Consider the following 27,980-nt stretch of genomic DNA (forward strand, 5'->3'; position numbering starts at 1 on the left):
GTTGCTGACACCCGGCGCATGCGCAAACTGATGAGCAGTGACAAAGCGAAAAGAGCAAGATGGCGGACTGAGCGTTTCTAACTTTCTGGTGGAGTTTCACAATTACCATCTTAAAACATTATTGAGTCGAACATTGCAGCAAATACTTAACGATAAATATTGCCTTAAGTCTACGAAAACAACATTTGAGTTTGTAGCGATATCTGAAGTGAAGATTGAAGACGTGATAGAAGATGGACGACTACTGCTATGCTAAGATGGCGACGTCCGCTAAAAGAGAACATGAAAGAGAATCAGCGCCACCAACTTCCAGCAAATCACCAACGGAGATAAAGACGAAAGATGAAGGTGAGTGACTTGAAGTTTTGTCATTTGAAAGATATTTGAATTTCAAGCCCTTAAAGTCGAAATGAGCCGACCTTGTTGAAGAATGTAAAGAAAGAGCCGCCATGATTGTTAGCTTGAAGAAGGCAGTGGAGTTCACATCAGAGGAGATGAAAGAATGCAAAAGTCAAATGAAGAAAGTGGAAGAGCAAAACAAGCGCTTGTGTAAAGAAAATAATGATGTGAAAGAAGAGATGTTGGGGAAGAGTAATAGACGTGCAGTGTGTGAAGAGAAGAACATCCTGCTTGCTGGACCAAAGAACAAGAATAATATGATTACTGTCAACTTTTGATTGGGAAGTTCTCCACAAGTGTTCAGCTCACAAAGTCAAAGAAAGTTATCAAATTAAACCGGTTGAATTTTTTGGGGGGTCTGATATGGGTGAGGGCGGCCCTACGTCACTTCCGCCTACCAATCCCCTAGCAACCGGGAATTCGTTGAAAACAAAGCAGCTCACAGCGAACACAGCATTGACAGAAAAAGCATTTAACGAGCGTTGTGGCTTGGAAGTCGGCGTTAAATCCTTCATTTACGCATTTTTACTTATTCGCATATCGTGTGAAAAAACAAAAATGTATTATTTGCGTCAGACTCGTCTCAGTGAACTTTAAAGCTTCTCAGGCTTAGCTTAGCTTGCTAGTTAGCTTAGCCTGCGCGCTACTAAGAAAGAGACGCGGAAGTTATCAACAACAAGATCAAGTGTTAGTGTATAAAATATTGAGAGATTTGAGGGCTACATGTATTGAATGGCAACATGAAAATTATAGGGTTTATTGGTTTTTAAAAACCCAACTGTCAAGTGCAAATTTAAACGAAACCGGTTTTCGAAAATAGCTAGCTAGGCTATAGACTATATAGTATATTACTTACTTAACTTAATCCTCTTCTTCCCGGATGGGAAATAAGGCTTCGACGACTCGACGCCATTCATCTTGCTGCTGTGCTCGTCTCTGTGCCTCGCCCCATGTAAGCTTCATCTCTTTCAGTTCCCCTTCAACTGTTCTTCGCCAGGTGTTCTTTGGCCGCCCTGGCTTACGTTTTCCCGGTGGTGTCCATCTTAACGCTGCCTTTGGTATCCTCTCGTTGTCCGGTTTTCGAAAATAGCTAGCTAGGCTATAGACTATATAGTATATACCGCATGTTATTTTTGTACATCAACTTCAGCTGTCGAACGTTATAAGGTACAAATTCAACAAGTACAACATTAGCACGGACGGTATAGCCAAGTTGTGGTTAAGAAGGTGGATTTTTGTTCCTTATATTTACCAGAAACGAAGTGATCTGAACACACGACCCGGGACTTTGGGGGACTCCAGTGAGAACCGTCCTCGTTTTCCCGGTGTAAAGCTGCGAGCCATTTGTCTCGTCTCTGTGGGCTTTTATCACGCTTTGGCAGAACAAAATACAACCTTTGTTTTCCCTGTTTCCAGTTGTGGTTAGCACAACTAAAAACAACACAGTTTTTCGGCATTTTGGAGGCAGAATGACGGGTTTAACCAGCGTAGGTCGACAGGTTAAAGAGTAATGGCAACGGTTTGTTTTCAACGCCAGTCTGGTTGCTATGGCTCGAAGAACCCGTATGTAGCTCAGTTGCCCGGATGTCGGCCCTCACCCATTACAAAGCATTTTGGGGGATATTTCAATGTTAGGCACTTAAGATATTTAAAATAGGTATTGTTAAAAAAAACACATTCTCTTGTATTGCAAAAAAAGTCAAAATATAATTGTATATTTCAACTAGGGCTGGGCGATATATGGAATATACTCGATGCATCGCGGGTTTGTCTGTGCAATATAGAAAATGACTATGGTGATATTGGAGTATATGTTCTCACGCAGTTGCTTTTACCTGCGGGCATTACACTACAGCATGGGTGGGCAATTAATTTTTACCGGGGGCCGCATGAGCAACCCGAGCACTGCTGGAGGGCCAAATCGACAATATTTCAATTACGTTTTGCTCAATATTATTTTTGATATACCGTAAGATTAATAATAACAATAATAATACTTTCATTTAACCTAACTTAACTTTATACAAAAGCTGATTGCTTTTGATAGTTTTATTTTTAACACTGTCTTACACAACACTTCCTGATGTATAATACAATGCAAAAATGTCTATTTCTGCACAGGGTTGATTGAAAGTTTATCCTGCATCCTCTTTAAAAAGTCCAACATTTTTCCCCGTCAGATTTGGACAACCATCTGCTGTCACACCTGCCAGCTTGTCCCATTTCAGTCCTAACATGTCCAAACACGCATTTACCTATGTGAACAAGTCATTACCTGTGGTTGTCTCTTTAAATTGACTGCATGGCTGCCAGCTACTCTGTGATTTCAAAGTCTGCAGTTATCCCACGTAAGAAGATGAGCAGCTGGGCGGTGTCACGTACAATGCAGCTCTCATCCAAAGCCAGCGAAAAACAGTCAAAGTCGGCCGTTCTGTTCTTCAGCTGAAGTTCCAAGTTTCCGGGCATATCAACGCAACAGAGTCCAATAAGCACTCCTTAATAAACTCTCCGTCAGAAAACGCTTTACTTTTTCTGGCGATTTTGTGAGAAATGACGAAACTTGTCCTGACGGCTGCATTCGGGGGTGTGAAATATGGCAAAAAGTCCTTGTTGGGTTTGCAGTTTTACCATCAACGCATCAGCCCCCCTTGCGCGCTCTTCGTCGGACAGATTCTGGTATTTTTCCTCGTGCTTCGTCGTGTAATCCAATCCAATCCACTTTATTTATATAGCACATTTACACAACAAGAATGTTTCCAAAGTGCTGCACAGCCATGTTAAAAACAATATTAAAAACGATATTAAAAACAATATTAAAAACAATATTATGCTACACCAGTGACTGAATAAAAACAAAGAATAAATGAATAGAAAACCAATACAGAGACAATATAAAAAATAAATATGATTAAAAATGATTTTAAAGGGTAAAACCAATTAAAAAAGTAAAATAGACATCAAAATTTATAACCCTAACCCTAACCACACAGGACAACAGAGGACAGAAGACCACACAACTCACGTAGTGTTAAAAGCCAAAGAATAAAAGTGGGTCTTAAGACGAGACTTAAACCACTCCACTGTGGAAGCAGTTTGAACATGGAGGGGCAGAGTGTTCCAGAGTTTAGGGCCGACCACAGAGAAGGCCCTGTTTCCCCTGGTTTTAAGTCTCGTCCTGGGCACCACGAGCTGGAGCTGGCTCTCGGACCTCAGAGCGCGCGCAGGAGTGTAAATTTGGATGAGGTCCGAGATATACTGAGGTGTAAGGCTGCAGCTAACGATTATTTTTCTATCGATTAATCTATAGATTATTTTTTCGATTAATCGGTTAATCTATAGATTATTTTTTTCGATTAATCTATAGATTATTTTTCCTTTTACCGATTATTTTTTTTATTCAAAATGAAGATGAAAAAATAAATGTAGGCCCGTTTTTTCAAAAGGCATGGCTTTTATTTACAAAAAAAAAGAAGTATGGCCACTCAGTCAACATTGACAACAACATGACTAAATATTCTGTAACAATGTAAACATTTAAAACTTTTAACATTTAACAAAATTAAAAGTAGCTTATTTGCTTTTTAATGTGCAAATATAAAAGTCAACATCCAGTGCAAATCTTAATATTCTGCAATAGTATAAGCATTTCAAAAGTAAAAGTATTGCTTATTTTGCTTTAAAATGTGCAAAAATAAAGATAAACATCCAATACAAAAAAGTGCAAAACGAAATATTCTGTAACAACAGTGTAAACATTTCAACAAAAGTGAAAGTATTGCTTATTTGCTAAAATGTGCAAAAATAAAGATAAACATCCAATACAAAAAAGTGCCAATCTAAATATTCTGGAGCACTGTAAACATTAAGTATTGCTTTTAAAATGTGCAAAATAAACATCCAGTCCAACACAGTACACAATAACCAATTCTACTCATTCCAGTGAGTGACTAACAGTTGTAATGAAGAAAGGTTAGCATGTGTACTTGTTTGGTTCTTTTCTTGTTTACAATATTCCCAGCAGCTGAAAATAGGCGCTCAGAAGGGGTCGATGTGGCTGGAACGAGAGGTAATTAGCCTTCACCTCAAGCCAGGACTGCGAGTGAGCTGAGCTGCAGTTTATATTTCTAGAAGGTCAACGGGCTCATAGTGATGTTACTAGTAGTTGACTGGGAGGTGTTTATTATCATTTGGGGAGAGTCCGCTGCCTGATGCTCACCTGCTAAACACCTATCTGCTCCACGCTGAAGCGCTGACTACATGCGCTATGAATACGCACTGCTGATTGGCTGATAATGCTTCGTGTGTACCAATCAGATGGTTGTGTGGGTGGGACAATGCTGCGTGTGTACCAATCAGATGGTTGTGTGGGTGGGACAATGCTGCGTGCTGAGACAGACGCAGAGGAGCGAAGCAGCTTGTTAAGACTTTAGCAGCTAAAGTTAGCTTTAGCTTAGAAACTCGTTCGGTACACCCCCGTGCCGAACCGAAAGCCCCGTACCGAAGCGATTCAATACAAAACACGTACCGTTACACCCCTAGCAGATACAAATGACACAGTCATGTTTTTGTGTAATGATGACAACGTATGCTCGCGCGGACGATTGACTAGTTGATGGTTTTCTTTTCAAATGTTCGTTCATAGCCATTGTGTTGCTATGATAGGCCATTTCCGCTCGACACAGTGTGCATACAACAACATTATTAGGCCGTTTATTGAAATACTCCCACACTTTTGACCACTTTTGGCATGCTTTTCCCCCCTCGCTCCACCGCTCGCATCGTCTGCTTTGATCGTCTGCTTTGCGGTCCGCCATGACGGTAGTGTGACGTAAATATGCGACGCGTCGACGCACAAAAACGGCGTCGACGTATTTACGTAACCGATGACGTCGACTACGTCGACGCGTCGTTTCAGCCTTACTGAGGTGCCAGTCCATGTAAAGCTTTAAAAACAAACAGCAATGATTTAAAATCAATTCTAAAATGAACAGGGAGCCAGTGCAAATTGGGGTTATATGCTGGCGTTTCCTGGCCCCTGTTAAAAGTCGTGCTGCCGCGTTCTGGACTAACTGCAACCGGTAGAGAGCTTTTTGGCTAATGCCAGCATAAAGTGCATTGCAGTAGTCCAGGCGACTTGAAATAAAAGCATGCACGACTTGTTCAAAAAGGTTAAAAGATAAAAATGGGTTTACCTTTGCTAAAAGACGAAGATGATAAAAACACGATTTTAAAACGCCATTGACTTGTTTGTCAAATTTAAAATCGCTGTCTATAGTGACGCCAAGGCTGGTGACTTTGGGACGCACATAATTTTGCAATGGTCCCAAGTCAGTGAGGGCCGGACCAAAAACTGAAATTTCCGTTTTTCCCTCATTCATTATTAAAAAAATCTGGGCTAACCAAGCCTTGACATCACATAGACAGTTGAGAAGGGGTGTCAGGGGGCCGTGGCCTTTTGAAATTGGCATATACATGTGGCAGTCATCTGCATAAAAGTGATAAGACACTCCATGTTTCTTAAAAATCTCTCCAAGAGGGAGAATGTACAAGGAAAACAGGATGGGGCCTAGAATGGATCCCTGGGGGACACCACAGTAAAGCGGAGCAGAAGAAGAGGTGGCGTCCCCCAGCCTGACAGAGAAGGACCTCTCTGACAGGTAGGATCTTAACCACTCTAATGCAGTCCCCCTGACACCCACACAGTCTCTCAGGCGGTCTAAAAGAATTGTGTGGTCGACTGTATCAAAGGCAGCTGTAAGATCTAAAAGCACTAAAATGGCAGAGCTACCAGAATCAGACATTAAAAGCAAGTCATTAAAAACCTTTAAAAGTGCAGATTCAGTACTGTGCAAAGCCTTGTATCCAGACTGAAATGGATCTAAAGTGCTATTTTCATCTAAAAAAGGCTGCAGTTGCGCTAAAACACATTTCTCCAGAATTTTTGACACAAAAGGTAATTTGGAAATGGGCCGATAATTTGACAAACATGTCGGATCTAGACCTGTTTTTTTTAATCAAAGGCTCGACAACAGCTCTTTTACAAAAAGAGGGGACACAGCCAGAAATCAAGCTGCTGTTGATAATGTCCCTAACAGACAAGTCAATAGTGTCCCAGATTTCTTTAAAAAATCTAGGGGGGACTGGGTCTGTGGGACAGGACGAGGGTTTCAGTTTGTGGACTATTCCTGTAAGCTCAGGCATGGACACAGGCTCAAAGTGACTAAACACAGCCGAGCACTGAGTGGCCACATTAAAACTCAATGGAGAGCGAGAAAGATTTGCCCGAATAAAAGCAACCTTATCGTTAAAAAAGGAGAGACATTTTTCACAAGTTTCACTTGTCATCTCCAGTAAAGTGGCTGGATTCGGATTAAGAACATAACTAATAGTATTAAAAAGAACACGTGGCTTGCTGATACTATTTAAAATTAAGTCTGACATATATTTTGTTTTCTCAGCTTTAACCACACTTTGATAGTTCTGACAGTTTTCTTTTAAAATTTGATAAGAAACCTCCAAGTGATCCCCTTTCCACTTGCGCTCCGCCCTTCGCCACTCACGCCGAGCTGTGCGTGTGGTTTCATTGAGCCAAGGCTCCTGTTTTGGCTTTGGACGTGTAGCTCTGAGGGGCGCTATACTATCCAGAACCTCAGAACATGTAGAAAGAAAAGAGAACATCAATTGTTCAGTGTCTGCAGAGTGTGATATACTCTGCATGGACACAGTGAATAAAGGGGAGAAGGTGGCTGCGGTGTCAGACCTAATAACACGCCCATGACGCACGGCAAGTGGTTTCACATCAGGGTCCAAACTTAAATTAAACATAACAGTGTAGTGGCGATTCAAATTATATTCTTTAAACACAGCAACATGTGTACCACAAATTAAGCACACGGCTTTACCTTTAATTTCTGTAAAGAAATACTTGGCAGTCCATGTCTTGTTGAAAACACGCCATTCGTCATCAACTTTTCTCTTTTTAGCGTGAGCTGACATCTTGGGGGTAACCGGGCATCACTTGTCGCTGTGCACCTTCACTCACAGGTTACACCCGGACATACGTACATAAATAACAATTTTCAAAATAAAAGCAGCACAGATGTATTGCACGCACGACATAGATGTTTTGTAAAATGTATTTTGTAATTTGTGATTGCCGCTGTTCTCATTCACTCACTATCACACACGTGCATACGTCCACACGGAAGTAATACAAATAACGCTTTTCAAAACAAAAGCAGCATCATTGTATTGCACACTCGACAAAGATACTTTTTAAAAATGTATTTTGTAATTTATGATTGGCCTCACGCAGGCCGGACAGGGACGCACAAAGGGCCAGATGTGGTCCGCGAGCCGCAGAATGCCCAGGTCTGCACTACAGGCTCTTCTCACTCTTTCTTGTCTCTCCTTCTCACAGAGACATAAAACAAGCACACTTTCTTACATTCGTCACATACTGTCGCGTCATACGCCCTCGCTGAGCAGATAGGTAGCAGCATGGGTAACGTTAGCTGTGATGCTAGCGGAGTGGTGCAAGTGGTAATACGAGAGAAAGAAGGTGCGAATCTGGTAACAAATAGAGGAATAATTAATTCCTAAGAAAAACAGCACATGGTCCATCGTCTGGCGGTGGTTTGGTTTCAAGCGGGAAGATGTCGAACAAGTATGCGGCAAAAGCGTTGTTACAAAAAGTAGCACCAACTGCTAATTTTTAGCATCATTTGAAATGTCACCCGCTAGAGAATGAAGAGTGCTTGAAACTCTGCATGTCAACATCTCCGGCCGGTGCCACACCCACAAAATGCCGAAGCAACCATTTCCACATCAACACCGAATGAAAAAAATAGTCAACAACAGAAGGAGATAACGTCCGCAGGAACCTACCACATAGTGAAGGACATACACTATTTGATTTCCTATTATGCAGCTAATCTTTGATAATCTTGGCAATAATGAGACCAATCCAGCACCCAAGCGTTCCCTAGCCCGGTCCAGATCGGTCTACCAAAACCCCGGAACTCCTGTCTACCTCCTCCTTCTCCTATCCCCCCCACCTGCTGTTTCCCCAGTCTAGCTGTGCTTCTTATCTTAGGAATGTAATGGCAGTCTCAACAAAGACAGTGGTCTGACTCTAACCAAGGACACTCGAATCCAAGCACTTTGTACCACACGAGACATTAGCTGATGTAAATATGACTATAGGAGTTTTTAGAAAGAAGTAACACTTAAATATGGATATATGGAAAATATCTCGTTCCATCACTCCCCCTTTAAGATCTTCTTATAAGATCTTTTACTACTAGTTAAACACTTCTAAAGCACGCCCCACATTAAAGTAGGTGCTGTTTTTTTTTCTTTGAGCAAGCTAGCAATAAAACAACAGCTTATTTACATGGGAGATAGATGGAGGGAGTCCACGTCAATGTCGTCATGGTCAGGGAAGTAAACCAACAATTCTCGAAAGTCTTAAAGTTACCACTTTGCTAGACCCCCTTTAGTGACACTTAGCCCAAGGGGCGATAAAGCAACCGCATGAGGCTATGATGGCCAAAAAAAAACTCCGAATGGAGACCAAGACAGACTTAATTAGGTCAGTCCACCTGCCTAATGTGTCCCTAGACAGGGCCTGGAGGCCCTTTAAGGCCCTCTGAACTGAGCCATCGGGGGTAGTGTTGTTAGGAATGAAGGTACAGCATTGGTCACCAAACATTGCACACACTCCTTCTTCCTTGGCTAGGATGCGGTCAAGGGCTATGCGGATCTGAACGGCCCTGAGGGAGGTCGGGGCAAGTTGTTCAGCAAGTCCCTCAACGGCGCCACGAGTCAGGTTGGTTAGTCTCAACGGCGGCGGGGAGTTAGAGAGGCCGCTGAAACAGGAGTTCCAAGGGATGTTAATTTGGTGAGTGGGGTCACCAGTCTAACCATAGCACAAAGCCCAACGGCTGACGTCGGGATTCTAATGTACAATCTGTGCTTCCCACAACACCAGAATAAGTCAGCTCGTGCCTAAGAGCCTATCCTAGAGCCATCTATCAGTGTGGTGCACCAGTAATGGTTGATGTCACCCAATTTGTTGGGGGACGGAGAGGGTCCTGTAATTTGAAAACGCGTGTAATTCAGCTTTTGGGCCACAAAGGGAAGAAGTCGGGTGGCATTGTCAACAGAAGGGTACACATGTCAGTCAACTTAAAAGGGGCGGGGTAAGTGTGGGAAAAGGGACGTCCAGCAGAAGAAGCAACACAGTCACCCAGGTTTTGGCATCCACCTGAGCCACAGGTTGTCTGCACCCGCTCCTAAGGTCAAAGGTCAAAGTTACCAGGCCTTCGGTGGTGATGTCATTAGCACGCACGGATGTGAGCCTTTGAAACACCACCGAGGTGGGGTGGTACTTTAGGTGCTACAGAGGGTGTAGAGGTAGTTAACGCCCTCTCAAGGACATTAATTTTAATAATTCCTTTAGCGTCTGTATCAGTCAGGTCAAGCCCCAAAACAACATAAAAGGGACGATGGGCACAACTTACCATAGTATGTTGTCTGCATCCGACACCAATGGTTCAGGGTTGAGTCGTATCAAATATAGAGGTTATTACCACGGTAATAGCTATTGTGTCCCCCGTAATTAATCACACTGCACAGGTCAAAAAACAAGTCTTGCTATCCCCTTTGACCCAGTCTATTTAAAGTCCGCTGTATGTTCTTAGACACTTGTCAGTCACTGTCGTCAGGAAGGATGAACTGAGACACAAAGACAGTAGAACACGCCCAAGCACCAGTCCGTCAGGGAACACTACCGGGTGCAACATCCTGCCTTTCGTCTATCAATATCAGAGTAATTTAGGTAACAAAACGGGGGTAAACATCAAACTTTTCACTTAATGTAACGACACAGATAGTTATGCTGCAAACAAGCAAGAAAAACTAAGAAACATTTAGCATACTGGATTGGTCTCACACAAGGATATACAATATAGAAGTTGAAAAGAGTAATGTAGGTAGAAAATCTCTCTCGTCTCCTGGGCTGAGGGGCAGATGATGTGGCGATGTCAGCAATGACATCCGCTGGTGATCTGTCAGGTTCTTCAGCTGTAGTGCAGAGGGAGAGGTGGTACCAGGTGTACCCTCCACCAGCCAGTCGAAGGGCGTGGGACGTCCGTTCCACGACCTTGAGGGGACCAGTCCACCTGAGCTCCGTCCACTTGCGTTTGATGACCTTGATCTTGACCCTCTCAGCGGGCGGAAGGGAATCTGTACAGAAGAACTGGCACACAAATTCTGCAATTTTTTGTGTAAAATACCATTTTGGTTTTACGCTGAGTCCTCCTTCCATGGGGGGCTGCTGGTCCTGTGAATGGCTGACCTGTATGCAACTCATAGGGTGAAAAACTCAAAGGGCGGTAAAACAGTTTTATTCACGGACCTTCGAATGATCATTAACGCTAATTGCAACATGTCAATCCAATTAAATTTGGTCTGTGCACAGATTTTAGCCAATTAGTTTTTTATGTTCTGGTCCATCCTTTCAACCTTGCCTTGGGACTCAGGATGGTACCCCAAACCTGTGTTCTAGTCCGAAAGCCTTTTCGACCAAGGCTAAGTGAGTATTTTTTTTTTAATGGTTGCCGTTGTCTGACCTAATCTTTTTGGGGAAACCATGTCGGGGTACTAGGTCATTCACAAGTCATTTATTACTGATATTGCATCCTCTTTTGAGGTTGTTGTTGCTTCCGGCCAACCACTGTGATTGTCAACACAAGTCAGTACGTACCTTTTCCCTTGTACCGTATTGATCATATCAGTGAAGTCAAAGACTATACATGGTTCACCCTCACCTCCTCCATTTTCTAAATTTGATCTATTAAACTACTATCGATGTGTAAAATCGTTATTTTCAAATTAAAATTAGTTATAACTTCTTACCCACGGGAAAAACGTTAAAACTATGGAATGTGTCAGAGTCGGATGATTGTCGATTTTGTTCCAAGGAGTCTGTATCCACCCTCACTCACCCCCTTCTGTTTCTGAAAAAAGGACTGTGTTAGTCATACTATCACTTTCAGAAACATCTCAGAAAAAGGTCAGCTAATAGTCAAGTAGCGGAGGACAGGTCATGTTTGAGGTCAATGATTGTCTCTTTAGCCTCTATGGTCCACTGGGGGGTGGTGTTAGGGTAGGGGACCCCTTAGCGATATCACAAATAACTCAAACTCAACTAAACCCTAACTTTTATGTAACTTATTCAATGTGGTGAAAGTAACAAATATGCTTATATTTATATTGTCACCAATACTAGAAAAATACTACCCTTATGGCGGATGCTTTAGCAATAGTATTTTGAAATTTTACCACACCTGGTGGCCCCAATAATTCATTAAGTCAAGCTCATGTTGTAGAAAGTTGAATGATGCAGACACGTTTGTTACTGAATACTTTCTATCAGACTTCTGTCTTGACGACTATGTGTATGTAATGAGCAACTATAATTATTTGATATGCTTAAATGTGTAATGTGTCGTTTTAGCTCAGCTGTTGTGTAGCTGCTAGCTCCTCGTAGCCTACAGGTGTCTAAAGTGCAGCCCATAGTTATGTGTTTAACATAACCATGGGCTAAACCTAAACAATTGAAAATGTGGTATTTGGGTGTCGGTGTAATGTTTGGCAGCTACGCCGTGTCTTATCATTGGACCTAAGTTCTTTGGTTTTGTAGGCGAGACAGAGAGCAAGGGAACAATGTGGGACACAATTGTGTCCATCTTATACCATGCTAGCTGTTGCAAAGATAGGTCAACATGAGCAGCCACACCTTGAGTTCCAACATATATAAATAATCATAACATATGGCGAGTCGGGTGGCAGAACACACGGAAGCATCTCAGTCAGTCAGGGTTTTCACCGTTAGAGCCATTCCTGTTGTTTCAGGCTGTGGTATGCTTGGTAGTGGTGTCGCAGCTGGGTGGTTCAGCCGTCAGGTAACACCAGGAATGTTCCTTCTTTGCGATTTGAATGTCAGGGTACAGTCTGTAAAGGAGGTCCAGCAATCTGAACCGGAAGTGGTTTGGTGACAGTTAACCTTCTTGTGACCCCAGCGAAGCCTTCGACCTTTAAAGAGGAAGCACACAGTTTTTTTGGTACCTCTGCATTCAGAATCGAATGGGTGGCTGATAAAATTGTCCGTTGACACTCATGTCCAGCAGGGGTCCTGTCGGTACTTCCTGCTGCGGCTCCTGATGTGGGCGTCCTCTTACACGCCTTCGTGTTCGTTTGTTGGCACGACGGAACCTTTCCTGTTCGGAAATGTTCGGACAGTCACTACTCCAGTGACCAGGCTGGTCACAGCCGAAACAGTGTCTACCCCAGACCGGCTTTGAAGCATCGTGTTGTCCACCACCCGAGTCCAACCGCACGTCTGTTGAGGATTCTTTCCTCCACCTGTTGGAACTCAAAAGCAAGGTCACCCACTGCTGAATATACCCTAGCTGATCTTTGACCTTTTGGTTCTTTTAACCTTTTATCTTCAGCGATCTGTAATTTAAGTAGTCGTTTCCTTGTTGCTCTGTCATTAGCCCTATTTTGCATGGGATGAATAAAATGTCCTGCCATATATTGTTTTTGGCACCGTGTATATCAGGGTTAACTTTGTCCAAAGTGTTTGGCCAAAGGTTCCCTCCCGGAGGTACAGGTGGGAAACAAGGTCAACAATGGCTTGCATGTATGCATCAGCAAGAGACTTATATTGAAATAGGCCCCTATAATTGTCATGTGTCAAAAATGTCTGGTGTGCACTGCCCTCTGCTGGAGGAAAATGGTCAGACATACAAAATAAGGGGTTAATACTTTCTCTTTTAACTTTGATGTTCCAGGTAATTTAATGTTCAGTGAATGTATAGGATAGGCCAATATAAGCTTTGGCTTCCGCCTATTCCTTTTTCGGTCATTCTTTTTCTTTCTGTGTGTAAATGTGTATGATTGTTAATTTGTCTAATCTGTACTGTTAAACTGCTCACACAAAATGGTTGATGGTTGATTATATGACCAAAATAAACGTATTTCATTTATTCATTCATTATCTATCGCACTCAGTTTTATTCCATTTTGCATCTAATTATTCCTATTGATTTCTTCCCATTTCACTCAAACAACTAAACAAACAAACAAATAAACAAACTTGCAGCTAACCACAATCAACAGCATACCATTTACGAATACCTTCATTTGTCACTTTCTCATCTTTTCTTCACTTTCGTTTTCCTTTACAAGCAACATCCTGTATCCATCTCTTCCTTACACTTCACACAATGTTTCTATTTTCTGTTCTCCTAGAAACCATTCACATAACGTAAGGTTATAAACATCCTTTTCCCATATTTTCTCAAACCATCCTCTTCACCCTCAATCTTCCTTCACCTGCTCTCTTTTTCTCTCTCTCTCCTTCTCACTGGAGTAGGGGGCGGTGGCCTAGTCAAAGTCTGGGCGGGTCGTTTGAATTGTCTTGCGCATGCGCGGCAGGCAAAACACCAATCAGTCTAGTCTGTCCTATTTGTCTCATTAATCATCGGTTCTTTTGCTGCATTTCGTTTTTCCACGTAATCCCCGTTTACTTTTATCATACGCCAAACTCTTAAATTCTCGAGCACCAACCCTGTTCCATTTTCACCAGCGCGCGCGCGCACACACACACACACACACACACACACACACACACACACACACACACACGCACACACACACACACACACACGTGTAAGCACATGAGCAAGCAAGCGCTTACGCACACACACGAACACGCGCAACCTGAAACACACACACACACACACACACACACACACACACACACACACACACACACACACACACACACACACACACACACACACACACACACACACACACACACACACACACACACAAGAAAAAGCTGCACCTACCCTTATCTCTGCGTTTCACTTTACCATAAAACTTCCAGTTACTTTTCTTAATTTACCAGACGTTTGAGTTCACGACTTTTCGAGTATTGTAAACTCCCTCATAACCCTTTCAAGGAGTGTTCTCTTTTTTTTTTTCTTTTTTTTTTTTTTTTTTAAACTCTACCTGCTAATTCCATTGTCGACAACAGTGCATTCATTTGATCATTAAACAGTAATGATTCATCACATTTTCCCCAGCCGCCATCACATTCTTGTCTGTCACACTCCTTGGCCATTGTGTCCATTTTTTTTTTTCAGGGGCCTCGAACCCCTGAAGGCCTTTAAACCCCAACCCATACGGCGGCCTTTAACCCCGTGCAATTTATCGTACAATATGCAGGCCTCTAACCTCCATATCATACGAGGGCCTTTAACCCGTTACTCTTTTAGGCGGCGACCAACTACCCAGGGTGAGCCACACCCAACTATTAGTTCACTCGTCAATGAAACTGCCCGTCACGGTAATCGAGACACAATGCCGTGAGTTGACCACTTATTTACAATTTTAATGCAATGGCAGGCTCGGCAAAAATGCAATCAATCTATCGAAATCACAGCTCTGCGTCTGGGGTACAATATAGTGTTTGACTTACAGACTTCAGGACAGACTCCTAACGCAGATTTTATCTAAAAAGAAAGGTTCTGCTCACCTTGAATTGGCCAATTGAGTCTGTCCAGAAGATTGCAAGAAGTCATCGATCAACAGCGTGCCATCTCGGACGAAGCCCCCAAATTGTTGCGTCGACAGCTCTTCCTCCCAAGGAAGTCAAAGTCTGCTGTCCACTCCCAAGTTCTTTTAATGGCAAATAAGCTGATGTTAAATTGACCACCAAAAGCAGTAGTTGGTATTTCGTTGTTTATTGTCAAAGCTTTGGCAATAATGAGACCAATCCAGCACCCAAGCGTTCCCTAGCCCGGTCCAGATCGGTCTACCAAAACCCCGGAACTCCTGTCTACCTCCTACAATGTAAACAGTCAAGAAAATAAAGAAAACGCATTGGAACGAGAAGGTGTGTCCAAACTTTTGGCCTGTACTGTATATCTGGTTGTTCTTTAGGTTTTATTTAAAGCAGAGTTTTGGTGGTACTGTACAAAAGATACTTAATCGTGAGTTCAATATCAATAAAATCATTGTGATTAGTATTGTTTCTAGAATCGTACAGCCCTAGGCTGAATATTGCTTGTATTCCGACACGTAACTTCTTTCCGGAATTAAAAACCAATGGTGGTCAACGAAGCCAAAATGGCTGTTTTACAGCAAGCAGCGTGCGATCTGAGTACAAAAGAGGCTTAAATCTTCCTGCAAAAAGCAGATATGAGCAAAAAAAATTAACTATGGAGTGGAATAGATCTTGCATTCTTCCCCCCTTTTTAATTACCTCACGAGGAAGTCTTCTTCTGCCATTTCAACGATTCATTCGGACGAAAACACAAGCATAGGGCTTTTTTTCTTCGAGAAAGGCTAAATGGCACCGGGTACCAGAGGTGGGTAGAGTAGCCAGAAATTGTACTCAAGTAAGAGTACTGTTACTTTAGAGATGTATTACTCAAGTAAAAGTAAGGAGTAGTCACCCAAATATTTACTTGAGTAAAAGTAAAAAGTATGTTGTGAAAAAACTACTCAAGTAATGAGTAACTGATGAGTAACCTGTTCGTTTAATGACGACGGCAACAAATAATGCACAAAAACATAAAAATAGCAATGAGCAAATTCAGAGCCAGGAATATCTCTTAAGCAACTAAAACAATAATATATATTAAATAATAATACATTAACATAAAAAAAATTTTAGGCAAATTGAGCCACAATAACTTAACAGCACCATAGGCTCAGTAGGCAGAGATTACAAAGGAAAATAACAAGTTAGCCTTTACGCAAACCATAAACTGATAGGTGTGGGCTGCACCTGAGAAATACACTGTGCACTTCTGATTGGTGTTTGTATGGCGTGTGTGTGTGTGCGACTGTGCGTGTGAGTGTGTGTGTCTCTGTCTGTCTATGAGGCTGCAGTGCATTAATAAATATCTCCACACGATGTACATTTGACAGTGATTCATAGCAGGGAAGCTAACATCAGCCTACGGTGACAGCCAAAATATCTACTAACATTACTTACCGCGATGTGCTTCCTCAAATTTGACGTTGAGTTCATGTAAACGTAAGCCTGTTGTTGTTTGCCGCTGAAACGTTATGTGCAGTTAATCATGTGACCGCCTGGCTCTGTTTGATTGGTGAAACGGAGTCAAACTCCACCAGTGACTGCATTTGATTGGTGAAACGCAGGCATGCATAGATCCTACTTTGAAGGTCTGTCTGACAAACCAAAACAAACAAAGCGTGCATTAACAGATCGATAAAAATTAGTAGCGAGTAGCGAGCTGAATGTAGATAAATGGAGCGGAGTAAAAGTAGCGTTTCTTCTCTATAAATATACTCAAGTAAAAGTATGTTGCATTAAAACTACTCTTAGAAGTACAATTTATCCCAAAAGTTACTCAAGTAGATGTAACGGAGTAAATCTAGCGTGTTACTACCCACCTCTGCCGAGTACCCACTGAGATTGTTGCTAGCTTGACAACCACACATGACGTCAGTAAAATCCAAGCAATTGGCAAGTATTTCACGACACAATATGTATCACGATACTTAAGTCACGATACAATAGTCTATTGCGATATTGTGACAAGGAGATATATTTTAATATTCTACAAAGTTCACTGAAAAATCTAAAATACAGCTTAAAACACAAGTTGTGTATACTGTATGTACATTCGATGACAGTAATAATTAAAGGCCTACTGAAATGAATGTTTTTTATTTAAACGGGGATAGCAGATCCATTCTATGTGTCATACTTGATCATTTCATGATATTGCCATATTTTTGCTAAAAGGATTTAGTAGAGAACATCGACGATAAAGTTCGCAACTTTTGGTTGCTGATAAAAAAAAGCCTTGCCTGTACCGGAAGTAGCGTGACGTCGCAGGTTGAAAGGCTCCTCACATTTCCCCATTGTTTACACCAGCAGCGAGAGCGATTCGGACCAAGAAAGCGACGATTACCCCATTAATTTGAGCCAGGATGAAAGATTTGTGGATGAGGAACGTGAGAGTGAAGGACTAGAGTGCAGTGCACGACGTATCGTTTTTCTCTCTGACCGTAACTTAGGTACAAGCTGGCTCATTGGATTCCACACTCTCTCCTTTTTCTATTGTGGATCACGGATTTGTATTTTAAACCACTTTGGATACTATATCCTCTTGAAAATGAGAGTCGAGAAGGCAAAATGGACATTCACAGTGAGTTTTATTTCCACGACAATACATCGGCGAAACACTTTAGCTACGGAGCTAACGTGATAACATCGGGCTTAACTGCATATAGAAACAGACGAAATAAGCCCCTGACTGGAAGGATAGACAGAAAATCAACAATACTATTAAACCATGGACATGTAAATACACGGTTAATGCTTTCCAGCCTGGCGAAGGTTAACAATGCTGTTGCTAACGATGCGATTGAAGCTAACTTAGCAACGGGACCTCACAGAGCTATGCTAAAAACATTAGCTATCCACCTTCGCCAGCCAGCCCTCATCTGCTCATCAACACCCGTGCTCACCTGCGTTCCAGCGATCGACGGTGCGACGAAGGACTTCACCTGATCACAGATGCGGTTGGCGGCTAGCGTCGGATAGCGCGTCTGCTATCATAGTCAAAGTCCTCCTGGTTGTGTTGCTGTAGCCAGCCGCTAATCCATCGATCCCACCTACAACTTTCTTCTTTGCAGTCTTCATTGTTCATTAAACAAATTGCAAAAGATTCACCAACACAGATGTCCAGAATACTGTGGAATTTTGAGATGAAAACAGAGCTTTTTGTATTGGATTCAATGGCGTCCGAATACTTCCGTTTCAACGATTGACGTCACGCGCATACGTCATCATACATAGACGTTTTCAACCGGAAGTTTAGCGGGAAATTTAAAATTGCACTTTATAAGTTAACCCGGCCGTATTGGCATGTGTTGCAATGTTAAGATTTCATCATTGATATATAAACTATCAGACTGCGTGGTCGGTAGTAGTGGCTTTCAGTAGACCTTTAATTGGACAAACTGTGTCACAAAACAAAGTAATTCAAATGATCATTTTCCAAATGTATTGCCCTTCTTTGATGTCGACTTCTTTAAAAATGAATAATTATATTGTGAAGGATTACAAGTTTTGCGATTTATTTTCTAATTAATTTTTTACCCACTGCTAGTTTGTAGTATCCTCTAGCAAGGCATTAAATAATGGCCATGAAACACTACATCCAGTGTTAAGTGTATTTGTGTTGTTTGTGTCTCGCAGAAATCCAGCAGCTGATTGGTCATCCAGAAGAAGTTTCCCCTCAGTTAGGGGGGAGCTCCACTTTGAAGCAGGAGACTCCACAACCACCCTGCATTAAAAAGGAAGAGGAGGAACTCTGCATCACTCAGGAGGGAGAGTGTCTTCTAGGACGAGAGGAAGCTGATTACACCAAGTTGCCACTGATTATTCTCTCTGTGAAGACTGAAGATGATGAAGAGAAACCACAAGTGAACAACATCTTAGCTCCACTATCAGATAGTAAGGTTGAAAACGATGTTGAATTCTCTGTGAAGACTGAAGATGATGAAGAGAAACCACAACCAGGCAACATTTTTGCTCAACTACCAGATAGGAAGGTTGAAGAACCTTTGAGCAGCGATAAAGACTGTGAAGGTGATATGAGGACTCACACTGACAACAGACACTCTGAACCTTCTAAAAAGAATAGAGGTAAAAACAATTTCAGCTGCTCAGTTTGTGCTAGTAGCTTTACTAAAAAGAGCCATTTGACCAAATACAGAAGAAATTGTTAAACAAATCACGGAGAAACATCACATGGATCGTGTCTGAGCTAAAGCGTGTTTGTCGTTGTTTGTGTCCTGCAGACGTCCAGCAGCTGTTTGGTGATCCTGAGGAACTTACCCCTCAGTTAGGGGGGAGCTCCACTTTGAAGCAGGAGACTCCACAACCACCCTGCATTAAAAAGGAAGAGGAGGAACTCTGCATCACTCAGGAGGGAGAGTGTCTTCTAGGACGAGAGGAAGCTGATTACACCAAGTTTCCACTGAGTATTCTCTCTGTGAAGACTGAAGATGATGAAGAGAAACCACAAGTAGACAACCTCTTAACTCCACCATCAGATAGTGAGGTTGAAGAACCTTTGGGCAGTGAAACAGACTGTGAAGGTGATGTTTCTAAAAAGCAGAGAGGTAAAAAAGGTTTCACTTGCTCAGTTTGTGCTAAAAGCTTTTCCCGAAAAAGTAATTTGACTCAACACATGAGAACACACCCAGGTGACGAGCCTTTTAACTGTTCAGTTTGTGACAAAAGTTTTCCTGTAAAGTACTATTTGACTGAACACATGAGAACCCACACAGAAAAAAAAACATTTAATTGCTCCCATTGTAGTAAAATCTTTTGTTCCAAACGAGGTGTGACTCTACACATAATGACACACACTGGACTAAAACCTTTTAACTGTTCAGTTTGTGGTAAAAGCTTTACTCGAAACACATATTTGACTCAACACATGAGAACACACACAGGAGAAAAACCATTTAATTGTTCAGTTTGTGGCAAAAGCTTTTCTCTAAGGAGCAACTTGATTGAACACAGTAGAAGACACACAGGACAGAATCAATACAATTGTTCGGATTGTGGGAAAAGCTTTTATCGGAAAAACTACTTGACTCAGCACATGCGAACACACACAGGAGAAAAACCATTCAACTGTTCAGATTGCGGCAAAAGCTTTTCTATACACTGTAATTTTACTAGACACATGAAAACACACACGGGAGAAAAAACCTTCAGTTGTTCAATCTGCGGTAAAAGATTCAATCGTAATTCAGAAGCAGTAAAACACCTCAGGACACACAAGACACAATAACCAATCAGCTTTGTAGTTTGTGCTATGTTGCTCATGTGACCCAAGCCCAGCCTACTCAACATAACTTTCACAACTATCTGATGTCTTCGTACTGATTGGGATTATCTGGAGCATCATGTTATCTCCTCACGACCCCATGTCCACTCTTACCTGGTTGCCAACTAATGGGATGGTTGTATCTTTCAGCACTTGAGCTCTCCTACACCTTGTAAATTCTGAATGATCCTCGCTTCATAGATTGAATGTGGTTGGAGTTTTGACCAAGTTATTAGCTTTGTGCCACAATCTTTTACGATACAGACGAGAGGCATGGTTTATGACCTTTACCTTTGACTTTTACAAATTTAAAAATTGGGAATACCTCTAGCTGGTGTCCAGAGGAGCAGTGTGAACAATGTGCTGTGTCACTATGCCAGAGAAGTAGTTCCTCTGTGTTAGCGCTTATAATAATGTCGCTATAGCTTGGTTCATGCGGATGAAAATAGAGCTTTGTTGTCTGGTTTTGTTTTGTTTTTTAAACTGGCACCTCTACAGGCGGCATAGACACCTGCCTGTTACTTTAAAGTTAAGTTAAAGTACCAATGATTGTCACACACACACTAAGTGTGGTGAAATTTGTCCTCTGCATTTGACCCATCACCCTTGATCACCCCCTGGGATGTGAGGGGAGCAGTGGGCAGCAGCCCGGGAATCATTTTTGGTGATTTAACCCCCAATTCCAACCCTTGATGCTGAGTGCCAAGCAGGGAGGTAATGGCTCCCATTTTTATAGTCTTTGGTATGACTCGGCCAGGGTTTGAACTCACAACCTACCCATCTCAGGGCGGACACTCTAACCACAAGGCCACTTTCATTGTTTGCTGCCTCGTACTAGCAGTTTTTCACTATTTAGAACACACGGAAAACGGGACAGATTTTTACGTACGGATTGTGGACGATGGGCAAAATCTCAAACGTGGACGGGTTCCTTTTTATGAAATATCTTTGTAATTCTGAAATAACTTTTATCAAGAAAATCCCTGTTGGAACCAATTTCACAGGCGAGAACAGCAACACTATGCAACTTTTTGCTTGTTTGCCCACGATAGGCTGGAGTCCTCAAGCCCACACTGACATTTTTAAACCACGTTTTATAAGAAAAAAATATAAGAAATTGATTTTTTTTAAAAAGCTACAATATAATTTCCTTAGCTGAAAATATTGTTCTGGCTTCTTATAAGACATATTTTTGTTATCTTAGTGTTTAAGTATGTTTACTTTCTTCTATTTTATGGAATTAGTTTGGTTTATGTGACATCACGTGGGTTCACTTCCTGTTGTAGGTAGCCACGTCATGTATGGATCTTCATATTTACCTTTACTGTATAGTAGTTGTTTTAATATCTTGCTTTATTGTCTGAATATTAATGATAGTCTGGCAGCTGCTGAAGATATCTTTCTTATAACAACAGTTTGAACATTTTTTGAAGATTTTATTTTTACGATCACATTGTTGCCGTTTTGAAAGACAATGTTGTTGCTGTGTTGTGTCGGTGTATGTATCGCTTTATTGTAATAAAGATGAATTTAAAAAGTGCTCATGTTTATCACTCAGGTGTAAGAAACAATGGAATATCTTAGTTGCTCAGACACTAATGTGTTTATACAAGTTTAGATTGGAGTGTGATGTTGGAAATGAGAAAGTTGTTAATGTGTCTTGTATTCATATTTGCATTAACTTAAAGGCCTACTGAAATGATTTTTTTTTATTTAAACGGGAATAGCAGATCCATTCTATGTGTCATACTTGATCATTTCGCGATATTGCCATATTTTTGCTGAAAGGATTTAGTAGAGAAAATCGACGCTAAAGTTCGCAACTTTTGCTCGCTGATAAAAAAAAAAGCCTTGCCTGTACCGGAAGTAGCGTGGCGTCACAGGAGCTAGTATTCCTCACAATTCCCCATTGTTTACAATGGAGCGAGAGAGATTCGGAGCGACAAAGTGACGATTACCCCATTAATTTGAGCGAGGATGAAAGATTCGTGGATGAGGAACGTTAGAGTGAAGGATTATTTTTTTTGGATTGATTAATAAAAAAACAAAAAAACTATCGATTTTTGAAAAATGAGAATCGATACTGAATCTTAAAACGTGAGAATTGCGATTTGAATTCGAATCGATTTTTTCCCACACCCCTACATTTTAGTGTTGCCAATCAACCTATCCCCAGGTGCATGTATTTGGATGTAGGTCTATTTTTGAAATGAGCATATCCCGGCAGTTATAGAGGTATTCAAAATGAACATGATTTATTCATGCCTTTTGACATATCAGGGCCATTTAATGATGACTTGACGTGAAATTATTACATATGCCTCCTTTTTAAAACACATTTTGCGAGTAAATAAAAGAAAGAAAATGTGAGCGAAACCTAAAAGATTTAAGCTTTTACCAAAGGCAACAATCATTAAAGAAGCTTCCAGCACATACACAATGTTGACATCCATAGTTGTATTATAATCATGACGGGGGAAAACACGCTACTGGCAAACATCGCGTGCAATAGTAACAAACATCAGTAGATGTGAGGTAAAATCATGAAATGCAAACTTACCCAAGCAAAAACGATGCATATTTATCCGGGAGAGTCTTGATAACAATGTCCTTGACCCAGCCACACACAAAGAAGTTGTAGACCTCCATGCTTTTCCAAGTTTATATCTGTTTTGTCGTGTAGAATGATGCCTGGAGCACAATAGTTATATATGTCTGGGAACTCCACCGACGAATAATCATGATCATTTTATGATAATGTATAGGGATCCAATCCATTGCAAAGTTTGAGTTGTTTGCAGGAAGATCTAGGACCATTGCGTACTCAGATAGTTTGTGTGCTGCTTGCTGTACAACAGCCATCTTGGTTTGGTTGACCACCACTGTTTTTAAATGGTAAATGGGTTATACTTGTACAGCGCTTTTCTACCTTCAAGGTACTCAAAGCGCTTTTGACACTCTTTCCACATTCACCCATTCACACACTGATGGCATGAGCTGCCATGCAAGGCCCTAACCACCACCCATCAGGAGCAAGGGTGAAGTGTCTCGCTCAAGGACACAAGGAACATGACGCGGTTGGTAGAAGGTGGGGATCGAACCAGGAACCTTTAGGTTGCTGGCACGTCCACTCTTCCAATTGCACCACGCCGCCCCCACTTTTTCACTTCCATGAAGAAGTCACGTCACGGAATACAATCAATTGGCAAGGACTTCACGATACAATAGCGTATTACGATATTGTGACATGGATATATGTTGCCATATTCTACAAAGTTCCATTACAAATGTAAAATAGAGCTTTAAACACAAGTAGTATATACAGTATGTACACTAGATGACAGTAATAAATCATTGGACAAACTGTGTCAATAACAAGGTTGTTCAAATGATAAAATTCCATTCATTGCAATTCTAAAGAAAGTAGATCAAATTAGTTGCCACTTAAATGTAAAAAAAAATGTCCTCACCTTCTTTACTGTTGACTTCTTAAAAATTGAGTTGAGTTGAGTTGAGTTTGAGTTTATTTGGAACATGCAAGCATACAACATGATACATCACAATTTCCAGTTTCTCTTTTCAACATGTTCGAAAAGGAGTAGGAAGAAGCAGAGCTTATTTAATCCTACCCCTTTTCTTTTACATAACAGTTGCTAAACTTTTTTGTTCACTTCCTGTTCTCAATTTATTCACAATATACTCCATAAGTAATCACAATAAAAATAAATAGATAAATAGTAATTGGTGAAGTAAGTTACATTTCATATGATGAGATAAGTAAGATTATTTTGAGAGTGAAAGAATGGATGAATTAAATAAATTCAGAATGTTTATCATGGCTCTTCTTCTTTGTACTTTGTAAACACTTTAAGTTTGAAGAGTTTCTTGAAGTGGATCATATTAGTACATTGTTTGATTGCGTTGCTTAATCCATTCCATAATTTAATTCCACATACTGATATACTGAAGGTCTTAAGTGTTGTACGTGCGTACAAATGTTTTAAATTACATTTTTCTCTAAGATTATATTTCTCCTCTTTTTTTGAGAAGAATTGTTGTATATTCTTGGGTAGCTGGTTATAGTTTGCTTTGTGTATACTTTTAGTTGTTTGCAAATTCAAAATAGATAATATATTGTCAGAAAAAGTGTGATATATTTCCATATTGACTTTTTTGAGGTAATGGCTCCCATTTTTATAGTCTTTGGTATGACTCAGCCAGGGTTTGAACTCACAACCTACCGATTTCAGGGCGGACACTCTAACCACTAGGCCACTGAGCACTGCACATAGAAACAAAAAGTGTGTAAAATCTATTTTCCTTGTTTGTGTGCCACAGACGTCCAGCAGCTGATTGGTCATCCAGAAGAAGTTTCCCCTCAGTTAGGGGGGAGCTCCACTTTGAAGCAGGAGACTCCACAACCACCCTGCATTAAAAAGGAAGAGGAGGAACTCTGCATCACTCAGGAGGGAGAGTGTCTTCTAGGACGAGAGGAAGCTGATTACACCAAGTTTCCACTGAGTATTCTCTCTGTGAAGACTGAAGATGATGAAGAGAAACCACAAGTGAACAACATCTTAGCTCCACTATCAGATAGTAAGGTTGAAAACGATGTTGAATTCTCTGTGAAGACTGAAGATTATGAGGAGACACCACAACCAAACACTCTCTTAGCTCAGCTTTCAGATAGTAAGGTTGAAAACGATGTTGAATTCTCTGTGAAGACTGAAGATGATGAAGAGAAACCACAACCAGGCAACCTCTTTGCTCAACTACCAGATAGGAAGGTTGAAGTACCTTTGAGCAGCGATAAAGACTGTGAAGGTGATATGAGGACTCACACTGACAACAGACACTCTGAACCTTCTAAAAAGAATAGAGGTAAAAACAATTTCAGCTGCTCAGTTTGTGCTAGTAGCTTTACTAAAAAGAGCCATTTGACCAAATACAGAAGAAATTGTTAAACAAATCACGGAGAAACATCACATGGATCGTGTCTGAGCTAAAGCGTGTTTGTCGTTGTTTGTGTCCTGCAGACGTCCAGCAGCTGATTGGTCATCCAGAAGAAGTTTCCCCTCAGTTAGGGGGGAGCTCCACTTTGAAGCAGGAGACTCCACAACCACCCTGCATTAAAAAGGAAGAGGAGGAACTCTGCATCACTCAGGAGGGAGAGTGTCTTCTAGGACGAGAGGAAGCTAAAGACACCAAGTTTCCACTGAGTATTCCCTCTGTGAAGACTGAAGATGATGAAGAGAAACCACAAGTAGACAACCTCTTAGCTCCACTATCAGATCGTGAGGCTGAAGACGAGGTTGAAGAACCTTTGAGCAGAGATAAAGACTGTGAAGGTGATATGAGGACTCACACTGACAACAAACACTCTGAATGCTCTAAAAAGAAAAGAGGTAATAAACGTTTCAGCTGCTTAGTTTGTGCTAAAAGCTTCACTAAAAAGTGCCATTTCACTAAACACATGAGTAGACACACATTAAAGTGCTCGGTTTGTGATAAAATCTTTGTTTCCGTACCAGGCTTTACTCAACACATAATGACACACACCAGACGAAAACCATTTAATTGTTCAGTTTGTGGTAGAAGCTTTGGTCAAAACAGCTATTTGACTAAACACATGAGAACACACACAGGAGAAAAGCCATTCAAATGTTCAGTTTGTGGCAAAAGCCTTTCTCAAAAGAGCAGTTTGAATAAACACATGGGAACACACACAGAAGAAAAGCCATTTAATTGCTCTGCTTGTGGCAAAAGCTTTTCTCTAAAAGGCACTTTAACCAGACACATGAGAACACACACGGGACAAAAACCATATAATTGCTCAGTTTGTGGTAAAAGCTTTTCTCGAAAATGCAGTTTAACTGAACACATGAGAACACACGCAGGAGATAAAACATTTAATTGTTCAAGTTGCGGCAAAGGCTTTACTATAGATGGCAATTTGACTGAAGACATGAGAACGCACTCAGAAGATAAAACATTTAACTGTTCAGTTTGCGACAAAAACGTTTCTATAAAGTGCAATTTTATTAGACACACAAGTAAACACACAGGACCAAAACCATTTAGTTGTTCAGTTTGTGGTAAAAGCTTCTTAAAGAGCAGTTTGACTCAACACATGAGAACGCACACAGGAGAAAAGCCATTTAACTGTTCAGTTTGTGGCAAAAAGTTTTCTATAAAAGGCAATTTAACTAAACACATGAGAACACACACCGGAGAAATTCCATTCAACTGTTCAGTTTGTGGCAAAGGATTTTCCCGAAGGGGCAATTTTACTAAACACATGAGAACACACACAGTACAAAAACCATATAGTTGCTCAGCTTGTGATAGACGCTTTTCTTATGAATGCAGTTTAACTGAACACATGAGGAAACACACTGGAGAAAAATCATTTAGTTGTTCAGTCTGCGGTAAAAGATTCCATCGTAATTCATTTGCAGTAAGACACGCAAGAACACACAAGGGAAAATAACCGATCATCTGTTTAGTTTGTGGTATGTTGCTCATATGTGGTGACATTCACCCTACCCAAGACCTACGAGGTGTTCATACTAAGTGGAATTATCTGAAGCATAATCTTATTTCCACTCGACCTCATGTCTTCTGGGTGTCGGAAACTTTCCTGACTAGTAAGATAGATGATGCTTGTAGTGCTTGGTTACTTCTTCTTCAGTTGAGACAGACCTGATGAGTCCAGCTGGGGAGGAATTGTAGTCTTCTTCAGTGATGCTTTTACCGCCTCCAGAATGTCTGACTTTGAACACCAACAACATGAATCGATCTGCCTGAAACTACACCTTCCAGGTCACCTGGGGCCTCATGTATTAAGAAGACCTGCACATATTTCCTACTAATATACAGTGTACGCTCAAACCCACACACACCAATACACATACGAGGGGCTCGCCACTGCATGTCCACGCCCCCATTTATGTAAATATGCAACTCAATATTTAAATTACATAGTCATCATGTGATGGTGCTTTTATAGCAATGTGTGTGCAGTCGATAGCTGTGATTACATTAGGAAAAGAAATTGTGCTTTAATGTTGGCCTGTTATGTGGGAATTGAATATATCTGGCTAACATGCTGATCATTTATTGTGTTTTTTGCACCACTTTGCCTAGGATTTTATATCCATTCATGTAATTTCACTTACGAGGTGTGTTAATTGTTCATATGTCTCTGATGTGCACATCAATCAGTCTGAGGAGTAATTGTTTGACATTTCTTTATTTAAACAGTTAGCCATCATATTTACTTTTACTGTATAGTACTTGTGTTTTAATATCTTGCTTTATTGTCTGAATATTAATGACAGTCTGACAACTACTGAAAATACATATTTCTTATGACAACATTTTGAAAATGTTTATCTTCCATTTTTATGATCCCACTATTGTGTTTTTTTGTGTATAATGTTTTGTATTACTTTGTTATTGAAATAAAGATGAAGAAAAAAATAAAATAAGGTCATATTTATCACTTTTTTTCTAAGAGAGCACAGCCTGTAGGTTCAATGTGCACAATTGAATCTTGGTTGCTCAGACAGTAATGTGTTTATACAGTTTTTTTTTAGTAGTTTTTTGTTCTGTCCA

General features: G+C 40.9%; 1 protein-coding gene across 1 annotated transcript; it reads left to right on the forward strand.

The window, feature by feature from the left end:
• On the forward strand, positions 1–27,790 carry LOC133632363 (zinc finger protein 37 homolog). The gene is made up of 5 exons (XM_062024747.1): positions 1–348; positions 18,719–19,168; positions 19,324–19,647; positions 24,702–25,244; positions 25,400–27,790. The coding sequence occupies exons 1-5, from the start codon at positions 234–236 to the stop codon at positions 26,851–26,853; spliced, it is 2,886 nt and encodes a 961-aa protein (XP_061880731.1). The 5' UTR covers positions 1–233; the 3' UTR covers positions 26,854–27,790.
• The last annotated feature ends 190 nt before the right edge of the window (positions 27,791–27,980 follow it).

This window comes from Entelurus aequoreus, linkage group LG17 (assembly GCF_033978785.1).
Source record: "Entelurus aequoreus isolate RoL-2023_Sb linkage group LG17, RoL_Eaeq_v1.1, whole genome shotgun sequence".
NCBI lineage: Eukaryota > Metazoa > Chordata > Actinopteri > Syngnathiformes > Syngnathidae > Entelurus > Entelurus aequoreus.